Source organism: Dryobates pubescens, chromosome 3 (assembly GCF_014839835.1).
Source record: "Dryobates pubescens isolate bDryPub1 chromosome 3, bDryPub1.pri, whole genome shotgun sequence".
In the NCBI taxonomy this organism is placed as follows: Eukaryota; Metazoa; Chordata; class Aves; order Piciformes; family Picidae; genus Dryobates; species Dryobates pubescens.
The window spans coordinates 7,605,982-7,628,847 of NC_071614.1; the positions used below are offsets into that span (position 1 = coordinate 7,605,982).

The following is a 22,866-nucleotide window of genomic DNA, read 5'->3' on the forward strand; positions in this document are numbered from 1 at the left end:
TATTGATTTCAAGTAATAAATTTGCTTATATATCTATGAGTCTCTAGTTTCAATAGTGAACTTGATCCACTTAAAATCTGGGTAGCACTCAAGCATGATTAGATATGAAATTGTCAAAAGTGACTTAACTGATTGCTGTTGACATTTGTGTAGAGTAACAAACTTGGAACAGGTAGAGTTTTAAAACTGTTGATAGAGTCACAAAATACATCAGCATGAGCCTCTAGAAGCATGTTCAGTCCACCTTACAGACTCAGTTAGTGAATCTGTAATCTGCACTGATTTATTGAACTGTGTGGAAGCAGAAGGCATTTTTACAACTGATTTTTTGCTGCACAGGAAGTTAACTAAGATGTGTCCAGTTCTGGAACTTTGTCCAGTTCTGGGCCCCTCAATTTAAGAAGGACATTGAGACACTTGAATGTGTCCAGAGAAGGGCAGCGAGGCTGGGGAGAGGTCTGGAGCACAGCCCTGTGAGGAGAGGCTGAGGGAGCTGGGGTTCTTTAGCCTGGAGAAGAGGAGGCTCAGAGGAGACCTTCTTGCTGTCTACAACTATCTTAAGGGTGGCTGTAGCCGGGAGGGGGTTGGTCTCTTCTCCCAGGCAACCAGCACCAGAACAAGAGGACACAGTCTCATGCTGTGCCAGGGGAGGTTTAGGCTGGAGGTGAGGAGAAAGTTCTTCACAGAGAGGGTTGTTAGCCATTGGAATGTGCTGCCCAGGGAGGTGGTGGAGTCACCATTCCTGGAGGTGTTCAAGAGGGGATTGGACGTGGCACTTGGTGCCATAGTTTAGTAGTCATGAGGTGTTGGGTGACAGGTTGGACTTGATGATCTTTGAAGTCTCTTCCAACCTTATTGATTCTATGATTCTGTGTGGTGGGGGTACCTCTAAAGGAGCAGTGTATTGGGAGGGAGCCTTTATATTTCAGTTGGGACAGCCATGAACCAAACTCAAACATTATCATTTCTTGGCACAAACCCTGTAGATAATTGTGAAAGCTCCTGTGCTTTAGTATATAAGTTTAGAATAAGGTTCTGTTTTCTTCTCTGCAAGCCTGTGGATGAGAAGGGAATTGTACAAAGCCTATATAGATGATGTGTGAGAGTAACCTTGAAAATATGCCAAAAAAGATTGAGCTTCCCATTTAATTGTCAGGTTTTGTGCTCATTTCAGGTGTCCAACTTGTATGCAGTGTAAGATTGATGGGCTGTGTTCCTTGCCAGCATAACTGTAGGTAGCTCTACACCAGCAAAATCCAGACCTGGCTTATATATATAAAATGACACCAAGAACTTTAAATCATATCTGGAGTATGCCAGACAGAAGGAATACTTCACATGCTGTTTATAATTTCAGATAGTTCTCTGGTTGCCAAGGAAGTTTACAAAGAAGGAAAAAGTCTAGGGCCTTGATCTGGGAGATAATTCCCTCACAAGGCTTGGCTGAGTCAGTTGCTGAGCAGGGGCACAGGTGACTAAGAAGGTGCAGAAGGTGAAAAGAGCACACTCCTTGGTGCCAAGCAAAGCAGCAGTACCCAAACAGATTCCTGCATGTCCTGCAATCCCCTCAGGTCCTCTGCCAGGCTCCATAAGAGATGAGGTGAAATGTGCTGATGCAAGGAATTGGTTAGGAGGTCAGGAGAAACTATTGAGTAACCTTATAGAGGTGGCTGTGCTAGCACACACTGCAGCAGTTCAGTGTCCTAAGAAGAACTACATTGGTCTGGGATAGTACTTTTCACACTCTGTCCTGAAGGACTTATTTTTGTATAGGCATCCCACACTGAAAGGAGAGCTGTGGTGTCAAAGTGGAGACAGGGATGCAGCAGAGAGAAGCATTCAGGAAAAGAATCTGTCTGGTGCATTGGGAAAGGTGTGCAGCAAGTCCATAGCAGGCTTTCTGTGCCTCTGTAGAGCTGCATTTCTCAGGATGAACTATTCAGGGTGTCTAAAATTTAAATTCTAGTGCTGAGGGGTATATCAGAGGTGGGAGTAACTGGGAAAAGTTGTGGCAGCATAATGCAACAGGCTCAAGCTGTTAGGACAACTCTTGGGATTCAGTGCAAACCAGGAAAAAAAAATTAGCCTTGTTACACTTTTCAAGAGGCTCAGATGGTCTGTGATGAAACTGAATATGGAAAACATCTCTGTCTCCTCTCAGGCCCAGCTGTGGGCTGTCACTTCTGCTTCTACGACAGGTGGAGCTCCATGGACTCCAGCTGGTCTTGGATGTAGAGGGCCACACTCCCCTCCTCCCCTGCCTATCTTTCCTAAAGAGCTTGTACCCATCTAATGCCACACCCCAGTCATGGGATCTATCCCACCATGTGTCAGTAATGCCAATGACAGTAATAAACATTTCTTGGTTTGGGGTCAGGCTGTAGCCTCCCTTTCCTGTTACCCTAAAAAAACCAACCTTCCTCAGACTGTGAAACGTGGTGTGACTCCCTTCCCAAACCAGGAATGAACCTGTGTGTCCCTTCTGAGGAGCCCAGTGAATGTGCTTTCATCAGGGAAGAGATTTTTTTTGACAGGTTGCACTGTCAGATAAGATTGTCTCCTTCCACTACAAGTTCTTTGATGGGGGAAGGTTAAATCAGGTTTGGGGTCTGGCTGGTTTCCATTCAGGGCAGACCTTGTCCTTGGGGAAGCAGAAGAATGTGATGTTTGTGCAGGGCCTTAACATGTTTGAATCCTTGCATGCACACCATTCCTGTGTGCACATCAAAACAGCCAAGCCAAGTGCACTTTTCTGCAACGGGCTTGTTCTTGGTTCTTTGCAAAGGGCAAGTGCTGAGTGTCCTGGCAGTGGTCCCACTAGCAGGTGTTCCCCATCGCTTCCCTCGCAGAAAGCAGCTTCTGCTACGTGGGGAGGGGAGGGAAGGGAGCTGTGAAGCACAAGTTTAGCATGAGAGGGAACAGCATTTCCCCAAGTATAGCATGGTAGTGAACTCTTGATAAAATTCCCTTCAGTAATAGATCTGCTTTCCTGTGGCAGCCTTCTCTTCTGACCTCTTGCTGAGGAAAGGAGAGGACTTTCCTTGGCAGGCTTGCCCTCCTGTCATCAAGAAACCAATTTCTGCCACCTGGTTTGATGGCTGTGGGCCCAGGACAGATTACCATCTTCGCTCTCTCCTTCTCTCTCTCTCTCTTTCTCCTCTTGGAAGTCTTCTTTGGATCATCTCCCCCACCCCCCACCTTACTCTCCTTAATTAAAAAAATATACACATAAACCAAGCAGAAAATCTCTCTTCTGACATGTTGCATCTTCCAGACTACACATACATCCTCCATGTTAATTCCTTAGGGGTTAATGGGTTCACTTGCAAAATTTCACTCCCTCTCCTCACACTTGTCTTTCCTTCTCTGCCATATGTGTCCTAAAATCTGCCTTTCACTTTAGAGCTTGTTAATTTTCCAAATAAAAAAGAAAAAAAAGTAGCTCTGCAAGCTGTATCATCACATCCTGCACTTCAATCAACCGTTGGAGAACGTAAAGGAGGCTTTGCCTGTTTTCTCTGCCTGCAGTGTTGCAGTAGGAATGCAGTACGTAGTGAGGGCAAGCAGCGCTTAGCTCCAGTCTACATCAGATTGCATGCTCAGGTGCTGGGCTATTTGCCCTGTGGTAGTTGTGCTCTTCATGGGATCCTGCGAAGAGCATGCAGATCGGTTCTGAGTCTAGAAGGCCTTCATTGTTGGGCAGTGTTTTGGATGGGTTGATGTGTGTTACAATCTTTTATATCACTTTTTGTGAATGATGAAATGAGATCGTAAAAGTTTTGACTCTGAACCTGCTTAAGTCAGCTCTTATTTTTCTCTGAGTTCAGAGTTAGAACCAAGTATGTGTAGGCGTGCATGGACTGCACTGTTAGGAAATGTTTCCTTCTTACCATGTTTGCTTCTTACCATGTACTTCTTACCATGTAACTTGCCATTCAGCTCTTGTTTTCCTCTGAGTTCAGAGTTAAAACCAAGTATGTGTAGGTGTGAATGGACTTCACTGTTAGGAAATGTTTGCTTCTTACCATGTAACTTCTGAGGGTAAAGCAAACCCTGTGTGGTTTTTGCACTTTTGCTTAATGCTCCAGATTCTATTTTGTTGCTGGTGTTGTTTGGGGGGGTTGGGGGGGGGGTTGTTTGTTTGCTTATTTCCTTTCACAATCCCCAAAGCATCCAGCTTCAAGACCTACATCCAGTACACACCACCAAAACACCAACCTGCTAGAATCTGCTTGTTTTCTGATTTGTCTGTGATACAGAACACATCCAGATACAAGATAACACATTTCCACAAGCAACAGAAGATATGCTAATGTGCAATCAAACCACTGCTAAGAATAAGGAATCCCCTAAAGATACTTCTAAAGCTTCATATTTGGGAAACACAAAAAAGTATACTTACAGTTGGGTTGTTTTGTGGGGGTTTTTTTAAAGCAATCCAAGTAATTTTATCAATATGGTAAATCAGCACTGATTGTTCTTTGATTGGTACAGGCATGTGCATGAGCAGGTTTTTTTTGTAGATCATGCCAAAATTAGGCTGATCTGCATTGCCAGTGTGTGGATGTAAGTAATGCAGTATCCCACACTTCAGTTCTCTGTTCTGGCTATATTTTTTCCTGAAAATTAGAACTGTGTGCACTTGCTGGTTTTGTGTGTGTGTGAAACTGCAGTTAAAAAATATTCCTTTATTGCAGCACACCACTGAATGAGATGGTGGTGGAGTCACCATCACTGGAAGTGTTTAGGAAGAGACTGGGTGAGGCACTTGGTGCCATGGTTTAGTTGATTAGATGGTGTTGGGTGATAGGTTGGACTCGATGATCTCGAAGGTCTTTTCCAACCTGGTTAATTCTAGTCTATTGTTTTGTTAGCAAACAGCCTCGAGAAGAGAGGTGGGAGCAGGGCTGATGAAGGCAGGGAGAACATACAGCATAGGGGAGGACTGAGTCATTGTTGCTTTCTTTCAGATAGAATAGAGGACAGAAACAATTTCTTTGTGCTGAAGTCAGACCACTGACTAAGATGTTTCTGTATAGTTACTTCCAAAGTGTCACAAGCCTCCAGGTTGTGCTCTCAAATACTCACATGCAAGCCAGCTCCATTGGCTCTATCAGCCCAGTGCTGTGCAGAAGCTGGTAAACTCGAACTGAGGGGTGAAATACAAGATTTTGTGCTTGGCCTTGTGCTAATTTAGTTAGAGAGCTTCCCAGCTACAGCTGGTGCTCAGCCAGCTGGTTCGGAGCGTGGCCAGAGCCAGCAAGCAGCTATCTGCATCTCACAAAGTACATTTGGCCTTCTTTAATGAGAGAGACAAAGAGGAGTCTGCACTGCTGGGACGTGAGGTTCAGGGTGGGGTTTGTAAGCTTTCTGGCACTGAAAATTGGAAAGAGCTCCTTATGTATATTCAGGCAGCAAGAATAAGGAAAGCTGTGGGGTTATGTCCCCTACATGTCTCTTTTAATGTCACATCTATTGTGTTAGGCCAATTTATGCAGGCTGAAATCTTAGGATGTGACTGATTCAAATTGCAAAGCAAAACAGGGGAGGAAGTTGGTGAAAACTGGTGTTATTTAGGGAAGGGCATCCTTAAAACTGTGTTGCAGTGGGAGGTTGGAGACATAAGCATCTGCTATGTGGACAAATTTAGATATAAAACCCATTTCCCTTCTAGTCAGTGGAGCATACCTACCAAATCTGGGCCTTAGCTCACTTGCTTTCCATGGAGAGCTTTCATCATGTTTGAGCAGAACTGGAGTTTTGACAGAGATGTTTGATTAGAATAAATGGAGCATTCCTTTCAAATGCAGGCAACTAATGAATCCATGGGTAAGCTCCATTAATTTCAATACATTACTAAATGTGTTAAATGTTAGCAGAGAGTGCATATGTGCATATGTGCACTTGCTGGTTTTCTTAATGCTAAATTCCAGCTGGTTCAGTTGTTGGTGTTTTTTTTCCAGATTCCATAAAGCATGAGTATAATCGATGTATTCATATTTAGAAAGGTAAATAAGCATCTGTTCTGTGGCATAAAAAAGCAGGAAAAAATAATCTGAAAATATCTTTGGTAGGATCTTCCACTCAAAGGTGGCTTCGTTTAGAGCCTTCATTTTCAGATCAATTGTTTCAGCCCCAGAGACAATCTTTGCCAATTTGCATCCCATAATAAATGTTGCTTTTATACTAATCCCCTTCTATCCCCTAAAATAAGGCTTCTGTTGTATAAGGCAACCAGCACCAGAATGAGAGGACACAGTCTCAAGCTGCGCCAGGGGAGGTTTAGGCTGGAGGTGAGGAGAAAGTTCTTCACAGAGAGAGTTGTTAGCCATTGGAATGTGCTGCCCAGGGAGGTGGTGGAGTCACCGTCCCTGGAGGTGTTCAAGAGGGGACTGGACGTGGCACTTGGTGCCATGGTCTAGTAGTCATGAGGTGTTGGGTGACAGGTTGGACTTGATGATCTTTGAGGTCTTTTCCAACCTTGTTGATTCTATGATTCTATGATCCTATTCTAAGAAAACCACACCAATGAACAGCCTAAAAATCAATACCATAAACAGGATGGTCTCATTTGCATTCTTATTTCACAATGCATCATTTTCATGACTTATGTCTCATCAACAAACCTTAGTTTAAACTGCACCTGTTTTCCAGAATATTGTCACTGATAGATTTGGTCCATGGAGCTTTAGGAATAATGTTTCAACACAGATTAAGTAGGTGACAAGCCAAGAAGAAGAGTGTAAGAGTTAAAACTGGCCATTCCTCCTCCTTGTAGCACCCTTGTGAAGAGCTTGAGTGGTTGCACAGTATGTAATCCCATTTGCATCCAGGTAAAGAAAGTTATCTTGTCCTTTCTGTATCCACACTCCCATATACCCCACCTCCATCCTTCTGCACTTCCATCAATGTAGTGCTCGACAGGAAATCAAATCCTGCTCTAGTTTTACAGTCAGGTGTCAGTTGACTCTTTGAATCTCACTTGCTGGGACTTTGCCCTTCTTTAAGGGCTATCTCTATTGCAAGACTTGGCTTCAGAAAAACAAAAGGGTAGAGGTTTCTTGCACCATTTGCACTGTTCAGTGTATATACATCAACATACATAATGAATCACAGAAAAGCCATGGCTTTGCCTCGTAGGGTCTTGAAAACATCCACCATACACCCATCTAGTAGAGCTGCTCCAGTGTGCTGGCTCTTGCTGAAGAAGTTTCTGCTGATGTCCAGTTTGAACATCCCAAGCCACAGCTGCTGACTCTTTTCTCTGGTTATAGTCTCTGGAGAGTTTCTCTCTCCACTGTATTTTAACTTCAGGCAGTGATGGGCTGCAACTAGATCTCTGCCTCATTCAAATTTTCCTGTAGATTCCAGCTGCTATGGTGGCCTGCTGCAGAGCCCTCACCTGCTTCTCCACAGCTTCTTCATCTGGTGTGGGGCAACCCAGGCACATTGTTCCATCTGCTGTTTTACCTGTGCTGAGTAGAGGAGGATGATAACTTTTCTTAATCTGCTGTCTGAATGTACCCAGTATGAAATGTGCTTTACCTGTGATCAGAGTATGCTGTTGGCTCATTTTCAGCTTGGCATCAACCTTCAGGTCCTTTTCAGCAAGGCAAAATGTCTGTGAAGATAAATGTGTCCTTGAGTGGGGGGAAAACAGTCTTTGAAAAGAGCAATAACTGCATCCTCCCCTCCCCTTTCAAGAAAGGAAAAAAAGTCCCTCTAATGCCTGCTTGTGAGTTTGTGGTGGGAAAGAATGTTCATGTTGAAGTGAGGAAACAACCCAAAGCTGTTGTTTGAGGTTATCTCCAGGTACAGCAGGGTCTTCAAAACCAAGAGATTCACAAATTCTCTAAATATTGGTGAAAACAACATGCTCAAGCCCTAGTGTTAAATCACAAGAATATTCAAATGCACAGTTAAAATATTAGGGAGACTCTCACTGCTGCTACTACACCACTGAGTCCTGTGTTTGTCTACCTATCCTTTCAATAAAATAATTAGACCACACAAAGGGATTGGTTATAAGAAAAAAGTCACTTTTCAGGTTTGGGGTTTTTTTTCCCCCCTTTCAGTCATCCCTCAGCAGGATGCCTTTTATGGATGAATCTTTTTGGGGAACAAGTGTAAACAGAAAGCAAAACTCCTTTTGACAGAGGTGAAATTTTCTCCAGGGTCAACTGTTATTAGCCAGGCAGCTTGGACAGATGTTTCTTGCAATCCTGTTGCATCGTATGCAGAACATGCTTTCATTGTCCTTCCTGGCATTATAAGATAATATGCCTTATTTTGCAATAGAGTGATCAGCTTTGTTAAATCATGTTTGATCAGCTTACATAACAACACCTCTATTTTGCTCTTCATTCCAGATTTCGGAGACCTATGCCTTCCTACCGAGAGAAGCGGTGACACGGTTTCTAATGAGCTGCTCAGAGTGCCAGAAAAGAATGCATTTGAACCCAGATGGAGCGGATCATAAAGGTAGTTTTAGTGTCAAATAGTGGGATGTAAAGTCATTTTGTTCCTAATGCCCATTTGTATTTTCCTGGCTTAAGTGAGGGTCCATAAAAATTTGGTAGGCTGGAACGGTTCAGTAAGTCAGATCATCTCGTGTACTTAAGCTGGAAGGTAGTGAATCTTCTGCTTTCACTTGAGGATGGAGTGTAATACCTTATGCACCCTCAAGAGAAAGATGATTTTATCTGGAGGAAATGATTTATTTTGCTATAGCACTGTTTGTCTGGGAGCATAAGGAATAGATAGGGTGCATGTGCTGTAGTCATTTAAGGTGGATGAACTCATCATTTCTCAGGGTTTGAACTCGAGTTTCCTTTTTCTGTGGTAGACTTAATCTGTACAGCCTACAGGTGATTCAAAAGGCCAAAGTTAGAACCAATGACATGGCTGCCTGACTGCAGAGCAGTCTAAAGTAGCCTCCACAATTTACATAACATGTATAATAAATTTTTTTTATTGCAGATAATGGAAAACCTCCAACTTTAGTGACCAGCATGATCGATTACAACATGCCAATTACAATGGCTTACATGAAACACATGAAGCTGCAGCTGCTAAATTCACAGCAAGACGAGGTAAACCCTGAAATCTTTCAAGTTTGCTTTTCTGTTCTCCTGTGTCCTTTGGTACTTGCCTTTGTGGTAGCCAGGAAACTGAACTGGAGAATGTTGATCTCATCTTTACATGTGTCTGAAACCAAACCAAGGCTGTTTGCAAGTAATCAAGTTGAGGTAACATGTCATGACCTACCACCCTTCTGTGGCTGGGGTGATGCGTTGTACTGCTTCAAATGACCTGACAGTGCCCTTTTACCATCTGGACCAGCCCAAAGGGTAATGAGGGCAGAGACTTCACTCAAGGTGGTACTGTGCTCAGTAGTGACTTTCATTGTCTACTTCTAGAAAGCAATACCATCAACAGCTGAAATGAATGCCATGGTGTCCTCAAGGTTAGCAGCCAGGATGAAACACATTATAGTGAGATAGGTGGAAGCTGTGGGAACATCAGCGGAAATATTGAAGGTGTAAAGCTTGGTAAATAGGAGTAGGGATTGCTTTTGAAACTTTGAATAGAAAGGGGGGGGGGGGGGGTGAGAAGAGAAGTAGGCTGAGAAGCAAACTTCTTCAGAGAGAACTGGAGCTGAGTTATATTTATTTCTTCTTGAAAATTATTTTCCTTCTGTGATTTATTCAGATTTTTTTCCAGATCTCACAAAGTGCTTCATCAATTGGATGGTACCTACCAAACTACTTGTAATAAGTTCATTTTGCTAGAAATGTGTTCATTTACCATTTGAGCTGCCAAATGCTTAGAAGCCCAGCTATGTGCCAGCCAAAAGGCAGCCTTGCATGCTGTGTCCTTCTGCCTGAATACAAGGGGTTTTTTTAATAAAGAAAACCATCAGGAGCAACCTTAGCAGCTGGATTAGGTCAAAGATCCTGAGTGGCTCCTGACTTCTGTAGGGTCAGCAAGATTTGGTTTCATAATGAGTAGGTAGGGGCTATTGGTGGAGGTCTATGAATTATTCAACTCCCAACAGAATCTTCTAGAAATACCATGATTCTGCTTCTGCTTTGCCTTTTATTGTGGAGGGTATGTGGAGAGATTCCTGATTCAGAGTTCTTCATGCACAAATACAGTCTGATCATCTTTCCCTCCTATTTAGTCTCCCTTTTACATGCTGCCCCTTTTCAGGCATCTGGCAAGCAGGGCTTCAAGCACCAGGAGGGAAGAGGCTTTATCCTTGCAGCAGCCTTAGGAGTTAAAGAACTTCTTGGTTTTTCCACTTCTTCCTTATGAGAATTACTCCTTCCACAACAGAGCCAAGCATACTCACTGGACTGGGGGCACTTGCCAGAGTGCTTCTATAGCCTAAGTGTTTTGATGTAGTCTTGCTGGTCTGATGACTGAATTTTTTTGTTGAACCAGTATATGGTGAACCAGTGAACCTAGATGAGCCAGTGCCAATGGCACAGTGGTAGCAGGAAGCACCACTGCTTGCTGTCTCCCTGCCCACCTGGGTTTTGCAGCTCTGGTGTTACTACTGTGTATGAAATGTTTGCATCACTGGCCTTATGAAAAGTAATTTTTTATATGTTTTAGTAATAATTTCTTTGCCAGGGCAGACTGGGCACAAGGAAGGTCCTCAAGATAACCTTCCTGTCTTTTCTCAAAGCAGGATTTTGCTAAGAATTTCTCTTTTTTTCACTCCAGGCTGTACATTTGCTGCACTGAGAACTAAATGACAGTGAAAATGTTGTAGTACAAAGCAGCAAGCTTTCTGGTGCATAAATTCAAACTGTTTCATGCACTGAAAAAAACCTGCTTGGGTTTGTAGGAAGGCTGTTTCCAAGGTTTCATCAATCATATCTATGTTCTTGTGGAGGGGGTGGATTGAGACAGGAGTAAACTTGGATCCCACAACTAGCTAGCACAGTGACTGAAAGCCTCCTAATTCTCTCATCCTTCATTCATTCTTTTTATGCTGAGGCCATTGATGAAGGGAAAACAGGCTTCATCCTAAAGGAGAACTCATCATTGTGGGCATTTACAGCTGTGCTGCAACTGGTACTGAGATGCCAGTGGCTCCCAGCTCCTCTCCCCATGCCTGTGTGAGCAAAGATTCAGATAGATAGTTACAGTTTGGGGAGGTGAAGTGAAATTATCCCCCAGAGTGCTATAGGGAAACAGAGGCTGCCCATGTGTGTTGTTTTATACCTATGCAAGTGTTGGATAGCCAGAGATCCCTTTCTGGTAGCCCAGACCTCAGAACTGATAAATGTAAGCTGCTCCTTGCTGGTTCCCACAGGATTCAATGAGGAGTATCACTGTGTCTTAACAGAGGCACAGCTTTCCAGAATGTCTGAGGAGTTTGTGTTATGATCTTTGAACAAGCAGTGTGCCTTTTCCCTATATGTCAGAACCAGCTTGGCATGTGCCCCAGCCCTGTCTGTCTGGGGCAGAAGGCTAGAAGGGGACCACTGTTCTGGTGTGTGGGCAGTCCGGGTATTTGCTGCTGCTGTAGCTGGGATGCTTCCACCTTATCTGGGCAGGTCAGGCAGGTGCCTGCTGAGAAGCCCTCACTCTTCCACTTAGTTTTTTTACAAAGCTCTGAGAACAGGGTGTGTTTATTCCATTATTTGTCATGGTGCTGGTGTAACAGTGCAGAACAGAATTGTCCTGTGTTTTGGCCCACTCTCACTTCTGCATGACATCTAGCAGTACTTCAGCCCAGTTGAACAAGAGTTGTGACTGCAGGGAACTGGTCTGGTGAAAAAGGAGAAGCACTCCAACACAAGCTGGAAACATCACTGAGACCAAAGTAAGAGGAAATGATTTGAGGGCCAAGCACTCAGAATAAAAGTAGCTGTGTTAGTATCTGCAGAAACCAGTTCACAAGTACATAGCAAATCATATGGTAAAGCTTGCTGTTTCTCTAGGTCAGTTCTGGTGAGCAACCCAAACCCAAGTCAGAATCCAGTCAGTTCTGGGTTTGATAATATTATATTAATTTGAAAAGTTAATTTAAACTGATCTTTAGGTGGTACAAAATTGTTTGCCCTCTTTTCCCCTGTTTGCTTTGAAATGCTTTTCTTCATAACAGGAGTCATTATCTCAGGAAAGTTGTTACTGAGAATATATCACCTTAGGTTGGTTTGTTGCCTCAGCAGCGCACAGAGCAAGACTTGTGGCTGCTTAGTTGTTAACTTCTGAGTGGACACAAGAACTTCAGTGGGACTGAAGCGAGTGGAGTAAACATATATTGGAACATTTGCTGGACTAGGTCCAAAGGTGCTTTGCTTTTCTAAATGGAGACAAAATGTTTGAGTGGGACATCTTGAAGGTCTCTTCCAACCTGGTCTCGTCTCGTCTCGTCTCGTCTCGTCTCTTCTCTTCTCTTCTCTTCTCTTCTCTTCTCTTCTCTTCTCTTCTCTTCTCTTCTCTTCTCTTCTCTTCTCTTCTCTTCTCTTCTCTTCTCTTCTCTTCTCTTCTCTTCTCTTCTCTTCTCTTCTCTTCTCTTCTCTTCTCTTCTCTTCTCCATTCCATTCCATTCCATTCCATTCCATTTTCTATTCTATTCTATTCTATTCTATTCTATTCTATTCTATTCTATTCTATTCTATTCTATTCTATTCCATTCCATTCCATTCCATTCCATTCCATTCCATTCCATTCTATATTCTGTTCTGTTCTATTCTATTCTATTCTATTCTATTCTATTCTATTCTATTCTATTCTATTCCATTCTATATTCTATTCTATTCTATTCTATTCTATTCTATTCTATTCTATTCTATTCTATTCCATTCCATTCCATTCCATTCCATTCCATTCCATTCCATTCCATTCCATTCCATTCCATTCACCTTTTGCCCTCTGCTCTCATCCCTAGTAGATGCTCTGTAATTAGACTTGATGGATAAATCGCATTAAAGACGTAGAAGGTAGAATAAATGTGAAGTGATTCTGATGTAATTATATTTCTTTGGTTTGCCATTGACTGTAATTTGAACATGTTTAGAGCTTTCACAAGCTTCATAATTTTCATTGATGCTTCTTTAAACACAGTGGCAGTAGAAGGGTGACATCATGCCAAGGGAATTTGGTTGTGGACTCATATTAGGTCAAGTTCCTATTCAGAAATATCTTACTGTGAGTGGTCCTCACAGAGTTACTGACCTTTTTTGGCAAAGGTAGAGAATGCAGGCAGGGAAGGTGGAGAGCTCTCCTCCACTCAATTTGAATAGCAAGGACTTGTTATGGGGTCTCTGGTTACTAGCCCTCTTTAGCCAGGTACTATGGAAACAGGAGAGTGCAGTAATGGAGTATCCTCAGTTGAACAAATTGCATCTGTCAGATTGTCATAGCACATAAACACTGTTTCCCTTGCTCTTCTTTATGTGCTTTGCTTGTTTGCTTAGCAAAGATTTAGCATGATTGCACCCCACACCAGGTGTGAATGAAACAACGAGGAATGAGTGAACTGCACATATAATGTGAACAGTGTGCAATGTTTCCTGACACATCCCTGAAATTTTCCATTTGCAGGATGAAAGCTCTATAGAAAGTGATGAGTTTGATATGAGTGACTCCACTAGGATGTCAGCTGTAAACTCTGACCTCAGCTCCAATCTGGAGGAGAGAATGCAAAGTCCTCAGAACCTCCAGGGCCAGCAGGATGGTAAGGCTCTCGTTTCATACAGACAGTGTGGTACTGCCTTGTCTCTTTCATATTCTGTGCCTTCATTTAGTACCTGCTGTGTCCCTTTCTTCTTAGTGTGTTTCATTAGGTAATTTGAAATGTATGTTCCCTATGTCTCAGCATGAAGAGGATGAAGTTGCAGGTTAATTTATTTGTTGCTTAGGCAACAGGTGAGTGCTTAGACCACTATATTATTGTACTGGTTTTATGTATGATAGTATGACCATACATAGGCATAAAAGGAAATGAAACTCAACCCTTTCTAAATCAGCCTGGAAGGCTGAGAAAGTTGTTTATCTAGTTGAAATGAGGGAGAGGACTGTGACAGATGCATGGAAAGCTAGGAATTGGGATGTTATGCTCAAAAGAAGGATGAGAAAGACATTATGGATTATATGGAAATAGAGGAAAAGAAGAGCAAATAGAATGAGTGGCATTGTAAATTTTAGTGTTAATTACTTCTAAGTTACAACACAAAGCCAATTTGTTGGTGAAAGACCTTGTTACAGAAGTTAGATGAACCTGATTTGAAATGAACTTACTCCCACTACAGACTGTGGCAGTTGCTGAAACTATCACAAAACTTGTGCAGCTGTTGGTTTAATTTCTGTCTGTGTATGGTCACTAAAGGAGCAGTTCTGATGCACAAGATGTAAGGAAAGCCAGCTCACTATCCTGTTGAAGGCTGACTTTTCAGGGCTAATACAGTTTTCAGGCATACTTTGGAAGGTGTCATTTTTAGGTATCTGGCTTTCAGTGCAAACCCCATGCTCTAGGGAGAGGGTTTTGCTTACCTATATACTCAATTTGTCCCTCATATAGAGAGTGTTTCTTAACAGTAATTTTGTGAATGTGTATGTCTGAAATAAAAATTACAGCTCAGTACAGTTACCCATGAACAAATGCCTGTCATACATGTCTTAATCCCTGCCTCAACCAGATTCATGTGCCACATCTAATCATATTAGAGCATAAGTATGAATGATAAAATGCTGCAGACCTGTCACTTGCTGTTTAAAATGTATGGGAAATAAATGCAGTGTGGTCTTTGAACTGCAGGTAGAGTGATCATAAAGAACTGCTTTAAATCTCTCATCTTCCCTTCCCTTCTTTCCAGATGGTATTTGCTCACCTTCCTAAGGCAATCCTATTTTTTGCTGCATCTTCTGACTAAAGCATCTACTGATAGGGAGATTTGAAATAGCAGCTCTTCCTGCTTCATGGCTTTTCTGTGCTAGCTGTTGTCAGGTAGCAAACTGTGTGGCTAGTTATAGCAACACTGCTTTTTCAGATATGGGAGACGAGGCTGAAGGATGAACTGTAAGACATTAGAAATGGGAAAGAGGAGGGGAGGGAGGGGGGAGGTAGAAAAATGATAGAAGAGGGCAGGAAAAAGATTGGAAGGAAATAATGAACACAGGGATAGAGGGATGGAAGTGGGAACAGGAAGGAGGAAAGACAAAGAGGAACTTAAATGAACTTAACAGTGCAATCTGTTTTGCCATCACATGCTTCACTGCAGCATGTTACAAACTTAATAGTTAATTATAGTAGCCCCCCCCCCCCCCCCCAAATCATCACCAAAGCACAAATTTGTGTGTCTAATGTGATTCCTGCACCCTACCCTCAAACATTTCTGTATGTCCATGAGAGTTTATGTCAGCCACCACAACGAGTGTAAAGATGGAGATATTTGGCTTATCTGAAATGTCTCTTTGCTGCGCTCTGGCAGGTGAAGGCTTGCTGCTGTGTGAGGTTACCATGGTTGGGAATGGTGTCAGTGGTGGAAGAGAACAACACAGGTCTTCTGCTGCCCCAAGCATGCCCTCACTGGGAGAGTGATTTGGTAATAGCAGTCATTAGGAAAAGTGCTGCCTGGGGTGGATTAGTGCCAGCTCCAGTGTAGCTAAAGGTGATGTCTTCTGTCACTTGCCTTACCTGGCTTTCCACATGAGGTGGCATGAGAATATTTTGGGACATCTAGTGAATTTTTTTGCTATGGATTTCAACTGATTTGGACTCAGCAGAGTCCATGTGCCCTAGAGGAATGCAATAGTGAGTTGAGCCATACCACTCAGGTACAGATAGAGGCTTCTCTTCCGTTCTTCACAGTAAAATGCTGACACTCTCTACATAAAATGAACAAGATACTTTCATACTCTCTTCCCCTGAGGCTTTATCTGTGTTGTATTTAGATGAATACTTGGATTTGGGACTCCATTGCAGAGTTCATACCAGAAAAATTGATCTGAACTTTCCCAGTGTTTTCCAATCCAGTACTCTGTGTTCTGCTTCTTATGGTTAGGTTGTTTGAATAGAATAAAGGCAAATCTGAGAGAGCATTATCTAAAAGCAATAGATTTCTCCACCCAGAAATGTCCTGGTAGGTAGGAAAAGTGCTGAGAAGTAGGGGACCTAGAAGGTATGGAAGGTATAAAAGGTATGTCTTTTGTGTAGTACCAGCACCCATTTACTGCAAGCAAAGTCCTGAATCTTCGTGAGATTCCTTCTGTAAAGCATAGTAAGCTGAAAGGCAACAAGGACTTGAGGAAGAAATGAAAACTGGGAGAAGTTGGTGAATTGTATCCATAGCACTGTAGTTGCCACAGTACCAGGAAGGACAGTTCCCAGTTTAAATTATCCTTTGTACCATTTTAAATAAGGGGACCTTGAGTCCCACCTGCTGAATGGCTGAAAATAGCATCCTGAGCACCTGCAGGGCTGTTGCAACTATGGGGGAGGAGTTGGGAAAGAGCTGCTGCTCTTCCCTGCAGAGCCAGAAAAGGAAAGCAGCTCTAATTTGCAATTGGTTCATTCCCCAGCTGGGAGTGGAGTAGGGCTATCTGGTTCCCAGTGTCTCAGAGCTGCTCTCCCTAGCAGCCAGCTGGATAATAGGGCTGCAAATTGGTGGTGTGTTCCTTTCTCTTTTGCACCAGGTCCCCTTGCTTGACCTGTCTTCTTGCTTCCCTATACATGCTGCAGCTCCCTTGCCCTGAGCTGGTTCTTTGGAGCCAGCCCTGTGTACCACTCATCTGCAGGCAAAGCTCCCACTTGAGAGCTGCTGTCTATAATTCTCTTTCCTCCTCATAATGCTTTAGGGACTCTGCTACTGCTGGATCAAACCCTTTCGCCCTTGTTTCAGACCACAGCAGGCAAGGTTTGCAGACCATTTAAACTTACATTTGAACTGGGGCCAGGAAAGCTGACTGAATTTTGTGGAATACAGTCATCCTTAAGCCAGTGAAACTTGCAACATTTTGGGCAACAATCTCATTTCTTATGACTAAGGATGAAACAATAAATGCTAGTCTTCTGATTGAGCTCTCAAACACCTGCCTGTCTCTTGGCAGTGGAAAAGAGGAGCACAGTAACATCCAGGCAATGCTAGCAGCACAGTACTTTGTGCATTGTCCTTTGCTGTAATTTCCCTGAAGGGGAAAGCTCACCTCTGTGTACAGGTTTTACCTTTGCCCTATTCTGGGAGGTACAGCAGAGACTGAATGAAGACAACCACCATGTCCTGATGATGAGGACTGAGACATACTAGCAAGAGACAATGAGGAAGGTTTCTATTCTGGCTGCTCAGCAATCTGCTCTCAGAGTAAGCAAAGGTCCTCTGTGTCTGCAGCTGTCCATCTGCCACCTTTAGCAAGCACCAACTTCATTACTGGATAAAGCAAAAGACAGCAGACTGCATATGCATTTTTCTCAGTAAGTCTATGGGCTGTGCTGGTGTTAACTTGCATGTCAAAAGCACAGAGGTTTCTTCAGATAGGGAGTTAGTTATAATGCTCTATCAGAGAAAATTCATGTCATCCTCACCTACGCAGAGCTAAAGAAGACCTGAGAGCCTGGCATATAGTAACTAGCATTATTTTGCTTGAGTGAAGCTACACCTGGGGGGATTTGGCCCACCACATTTGCTTTGGTGTAATACACCAAGATGTTTAAGAAAGAGGAAGAAAATGGTGAAAAGAAGAGCAGAAGGCCAGAGACTTGTGGAAATCTAATTTCAGTGGCATTTTAATGACTTCAGAGATGATCCCCTATTAGTGCAAAAGGCAGTATGAGTGGCAGTGTAATGACACTTGAGCAGTGTTATGATGTCAGTGATAATGCACTGTAAGTGGGCCTGGCCAAAAGCTTGCAGTATTTGTGCAGCTGCATTAGAAACTTTCAATCCTTGACATCATTAAGGGAAGCTGGGTTGAATTTTCAGCAAATCAGGTATTTTAATGTACTGGATTGCTGACAAGGCAGCTAGTATGGGATTGTCATGAATTCTGAGCTAATACATGAGGCACTTCTATTGTGGGTTGAAAACCTTCCTTTGACTCTCTGTCCAACTTAAATTTGGCAAGATTGAAGCATCAGTGTCTGTCCTTGGAGAGCACTCTTTCCTCCCTCCTGATTAATGGAAGGAGCTAACAGAGCTTCACTAACTCAGTGCACTCACCTAATCAGACAAGGGTCTCAAACCAGGATTTGGACACCAGCACCCCTCTCACTGAAGTGTAGCAAAGGGATTACTTTTGTAACTGACTCTCTTAATATGTGGAGCTACTGTGTTTTCATGTGAGAGCTGCAAGCATCTTGTGAGTTGGCTGTGCTGAATGTCTTCCCCCCGCTCCATTTTGCTTCTGTGTCTTCTCTCCCATTTTAATAACTTGTGTTCTTTTCTTCCACATGTCTTTGTTTGTTTTTTTATCTTATACTGTAATTTGCTTTAGAGACTAAAATATTATTAAACATGAATTATGCATTGAGCAGACTCTGCTACAGTCTGACTGGTCTGTTGCAACCAGAGAACAATCCTGCTCCCCACCACCCTCCCAGCTGCACAACTGTCACTTTCCATTATGCTTGCCTTGAACAATTGAGTGTGGCTTGTAATGACAATAATTGCCTCAAAATTGTTTGTCATGTTTGCCTTGTTAGCAACAAACTACTAACTGTTGGTTGCAATCAAGTTCTCAGCTATTACTCCATAATTACATCAGGGAATACTTGCAGCCAATAATAGCTGAGAAATTAGAATTATCTATTCACAAGTAATGCTGAAATGCTTGCAGACCATTCACTCTACTCACAGCCATTCACTCTACTCACAGCCATTCTTTTTCCCATCAGCAGTCTAGTGGTAAGCGAAGCCTACCCCTGTGCAGAAGGCTGGCCTCAGACCTCTATCCTATTGCACCTTCCAAACAGGTGTGAGGGTTGTACAGGTCTTTTCTCAATGGATACATGACCTTGCTAGTAATACTGCCCAACCAAGCTATCCCTTCCTCACACAGGGACTGAAGGGAGTCAATTTGCTTTTTTAATTCAGTATCCAAACCCTTGTAATGAAGCTTAGTGGGATTTATGAAAGCACTGGTTTGGATCTGATTGATTTTCTTTGTTCTTTTCCCTTCTCATCATCTCTCAGGCTTTCCTCTCTCATTTCTCTGTAACATCAAAATTAAGGAGGTCTGTTCTGGTGTTCAGTTTTTTCTTTCTTTTTTTTTTTTCCTTTCCTTTTTCTCTTTCCTTGTTTCTTTCCTTCCCCCCCCCCCCCCTTTTCTTTTTTTCCTTTCCTTTTTTCCTTTTCTCCTTTCCTTTTTCCTTTCCTTTTTTTCTTTCCTTTTCTCCTTTCCCTTTTTTCTTTCCTTTTTTTTTCTCTCATTTTCTCCTTTCCTTTTTTATTTTTTTTCTTTCCTTTTTCCTTCCTTTTTTCCTTCCCTTTTCCCTTCCTTTTTTCCTTCCTTTTTTTCTTTCCTTCTTTTTTCTTTCCTTTTTTTTTTCCTTCCCTTTTTTTTTTCTTTCCTTTTTTTTTCTTTCTTTCTTTTTTTTTTTTCCTTTTTTTCTGATGTGTGCTGTCTGGCACAGTGTGGAAGAAGTGATAGAATAATTCTGAGAGTTTAAGGATAGGCTAAGCTCCAGTGGTGTCCTCCAAGTATTCATGAATGCTGATAGCCTGATTGTTGTGAGAAGGATAAAAATGATGGTTTGCAGGTTGACTGGAGCCAGATATAAGAATGATCACATTTAGCATCAACACATTAAAATACAGCCCAGCTCTTTTACAAGTTTATTTAGCACTTGGTGGCTGGTTAACAGCTTGCTGGGAAATGTGGGAGGCTCAAGCAGTTCCTCTACTGACCAGTGCTGGCTGCTGAAGCCAGAGAGACAGACTTTAGTAGCTACTTACACCCACTCTGAGAAAAGCTGTGAAGGAGCAGTTGGTAGTCTGTGGGGCAGTTCTGGTCTATCTATGGCTTTTTGGTTTTTTAAGGAGGCATCTGCTGCATTTGCAGATGCTTGGTATGAGCCTCTGTCAGTAGAAGAGGATGCTGTGATGTGGCTTTATGGAGGACTACAACTGGAATGTCCCAAATCAGGCATGTGGCACACCAAACCAGCACACTGTAATATAACAGAAGCCCAGCGCTGCTTAGCTGAAGTTACACAAGGATCTTATGTGATACACAAGCTGGCTAGCACCTGGGTGTGAACAGCCTGGCTAGGAAGACCCCAGAGCTGGCCAACCATCAAGGAGACATGTATGGTAGAGAGAGCAGGTGTTAGTTGTCCCAATAGCTGGGTTTTTTCTTTGTATACAGATAGAAAGGAAATGACTATTTGTTTTTCAAACAGTTCCTGCCCTGAAGAGTAAACTTCTCTGAATAATAATGTGTTTCTTTAAAGAAATTCCTGTCCTGTGGGTCAGGAAGCAATCTAGTCCCCCATGCTGTCTGACTACCTCTTGGGAGTACTGCAATTAGCTACACTTTCAACCTGAATGAAAAAATGAGGAGAAAAACTACTCTCCTGACTCCTCCATTATTTGTGCTGGAAGTGAAACTCATCCCCCCTTCAGCACCCATTAAGACAAGAAGATTTCACTTGCTCCGCTTTCCTACATGAGTCAGTGGTGGATGCCTTGCCATTTGTTTCTGGCTGTACACACAGATGTGAACAGACATCAGTTCTGAGGACAAATCCAGAGAGTAGAGGGTTAGGAAGGCTGCTGAGAGAGTAGCAGAAATTGAGCTTGCCAGCTTGACAAGGTTATTTTTCCAGCAGCATTGATTAAAAATAAAGTTAGCACTGAGTAGTGTGTTGGCCTGGTTGTATAGTTCATTCCACAGTATGGAGCAAGCACAAAGCTAATTCAAGTGCACACAGAAGTATCTATTGCTAAGAATAGATTTTCTATTTGTATGTTTCATAACCATATTTATAAATCTCCATTTCTCTTATGTATATATATCTCCTTCTATAGTTATCTAAGTAAACTGATCACTAAAGAGAGGCAGAGCTTTGTGGCATGGGCATCTGTTATTAAGCAGATGATATATTTTCTTGTGCTCTAATTAGAGATCATCTCAGGGTACAGAAATACCATGGGCCTGAATTTTTAGAAGAGGCTATTCTTTCTGATGGCTAAATCCAGATAGAGCAGGATTGTGTTGGAAGGAACCTCTGAATGTCATCTCATCCAACCCACCTGCAATGAGCAGGGATGTATTCAACTAAATTAGGTTGCTCATAGCCTTATCCACATGACCTGGAATGTTTCCAGGGATGTGACATCTACCACCTCTCTGGGCCACTGTCCCAGAGTTTCACCACCCTCACTATAATCAAATGTCTCCCTTATACCTGTTCTGAATCAACTCTTTTCTGTTTAAAACCTTTACCCTTGGTCCTGCAGCTACAGGCTGTGTTTGAAAAGTATGTGCCCACCTTGCTTAGAAGCCCCCTTTAAATACTGAGAGGCCACAATAAGGTCTCCCTGGAGCCTTCTCTTTTCCAGCCTGAACAATGCCAACTCTCTCAGCCTTTCTCTAGAGGAGAAGTGTTCCATCACTCTGATCATTTTCCTGGACCTCTTCTGGGCCTGCTGCTGCCTTGCAGAAGTTCAGATAGATGACATCTCCTTCCTTTTTCCTTCATGTTGTCACACAGTCATAGAAAGTTACCAGATTGGTCATCAGGACTTCCCTGGTGACTGCCTCAAATCAACTCCTCGTCTATCATGTTCCCTAGCGTAGCTTTTGCCACCTTTCTTTTATCTACCTTCATTGTTAAAGGGCTTTTACCCTCCCTGCTGTCATCTAAGCATCAAGATGCCTAGAGAAAAACATGGATTGTAGGGTGAACAGCTTTGTGCATTGGGGTCACAGTGGTAAGAAACTTTTTTTCCCCACAGGTACCTGTAGTTATTGGGGAAGAACACTGAGACTTTGTGTGTGTGTGTTTTGGCAAGAGAGAAACAGTTGACAAAGTAATCCTTAGTTCTCAGCCTAAGGAGGTCTGAAATACTGAAACCTCAAAACTTCACATTCAATGATTTGCCAGCTGAAGCTGTGTCTTATCAGAGGAGAATGGTAGCAAAGGAAGAGGTGCTGGTGGCTGGAAGGAATGTACTTCCATGAGAATGACCTGAAGTAGAGCAAAGCAAAAGGTAAACCATCTTCATGCTGATTTCTGGCTTGAATTCTGAGTATGAGGAGAGAAAGTCAGTTTGAGCAGCAAGGAAAAAAAGCGTTCTAAAGAGTTGTCTGGATGCAGTATTGAGGGGCTTGGCAGAGGCATAAATTGTAGTTAGACCTCTAACTCCCGCAGAGAGGTAACAGGAGAGAGAGAGAGAGCACTCTTCAGCTATTTGTGCCTTTGAAAGTGCTGCTCTTGATGAAGGTTTGCAAGTTCTCATCTACTCCACAAAGAAGCTGTTTAAAAGAGTGTTACTTGCCACTGTGTGAAAGGAAAATGTCAGAGCAGGCAAATTTAGATGTCTTGCATCATATTCTTGGTAAGCCTACACTGGTTTGTAGCAAATGAGGTTCTGACCTTGTTTAAAAAGAGCTATTATTTTCTGTCTGCAGTATTGATTTCTGTGCTGGTTGATAGTTGCCAGTTCATCACTGTAAGTATGAAGAATATAATCCTAACTTTATTAGGCAGTGGTAATGAAGAACACCTGCTGATGTCCCCCCCACTACACGTTCTCTTCCTCAGGTAAACACCTGCCTGATTTCAGTGCTACAAAATCTGTTTTGGAGCACCAGTGAGTCAGAAAGGTGGCATAAGTGACATGCCATATTATGTTGTCTGCGTTCCAGAAGAGATGCTGTCACCTCTCCCACCCACCCTCTGCATGT

At 42.7% G+C, this 22,866-nt stretch overlaps 1 protein-coding gene across 1 annotated transcript in view; it reads left to right on the top strand.

The window, feature by feature from the left end:
* The window catches only part of NOL4 (nucleolar protein 4), a 174,918-nt gene that overhangs the window by 38,095 nt on the left and 113,957 nt on the right, over window positions 1-22,866 (top strand). The window contains exons 3-5 of the mRNA XM_054179636.1: window positions 8,370-8,481; window positions 8,980-9,092; window positions 13,567-13,699. Coding sequence (XP_054035611.1) covers window positions 8,370-8,481; window positions 8,980-9,092; window positions 13,567-13,699 — 358 coding nt within the window. The remainder of the gene's footprint in view (window positions 1-8,369; window positions 8,482-8,979; window positions 9,093-13,566; window positions 13,700-22,866) is intronic.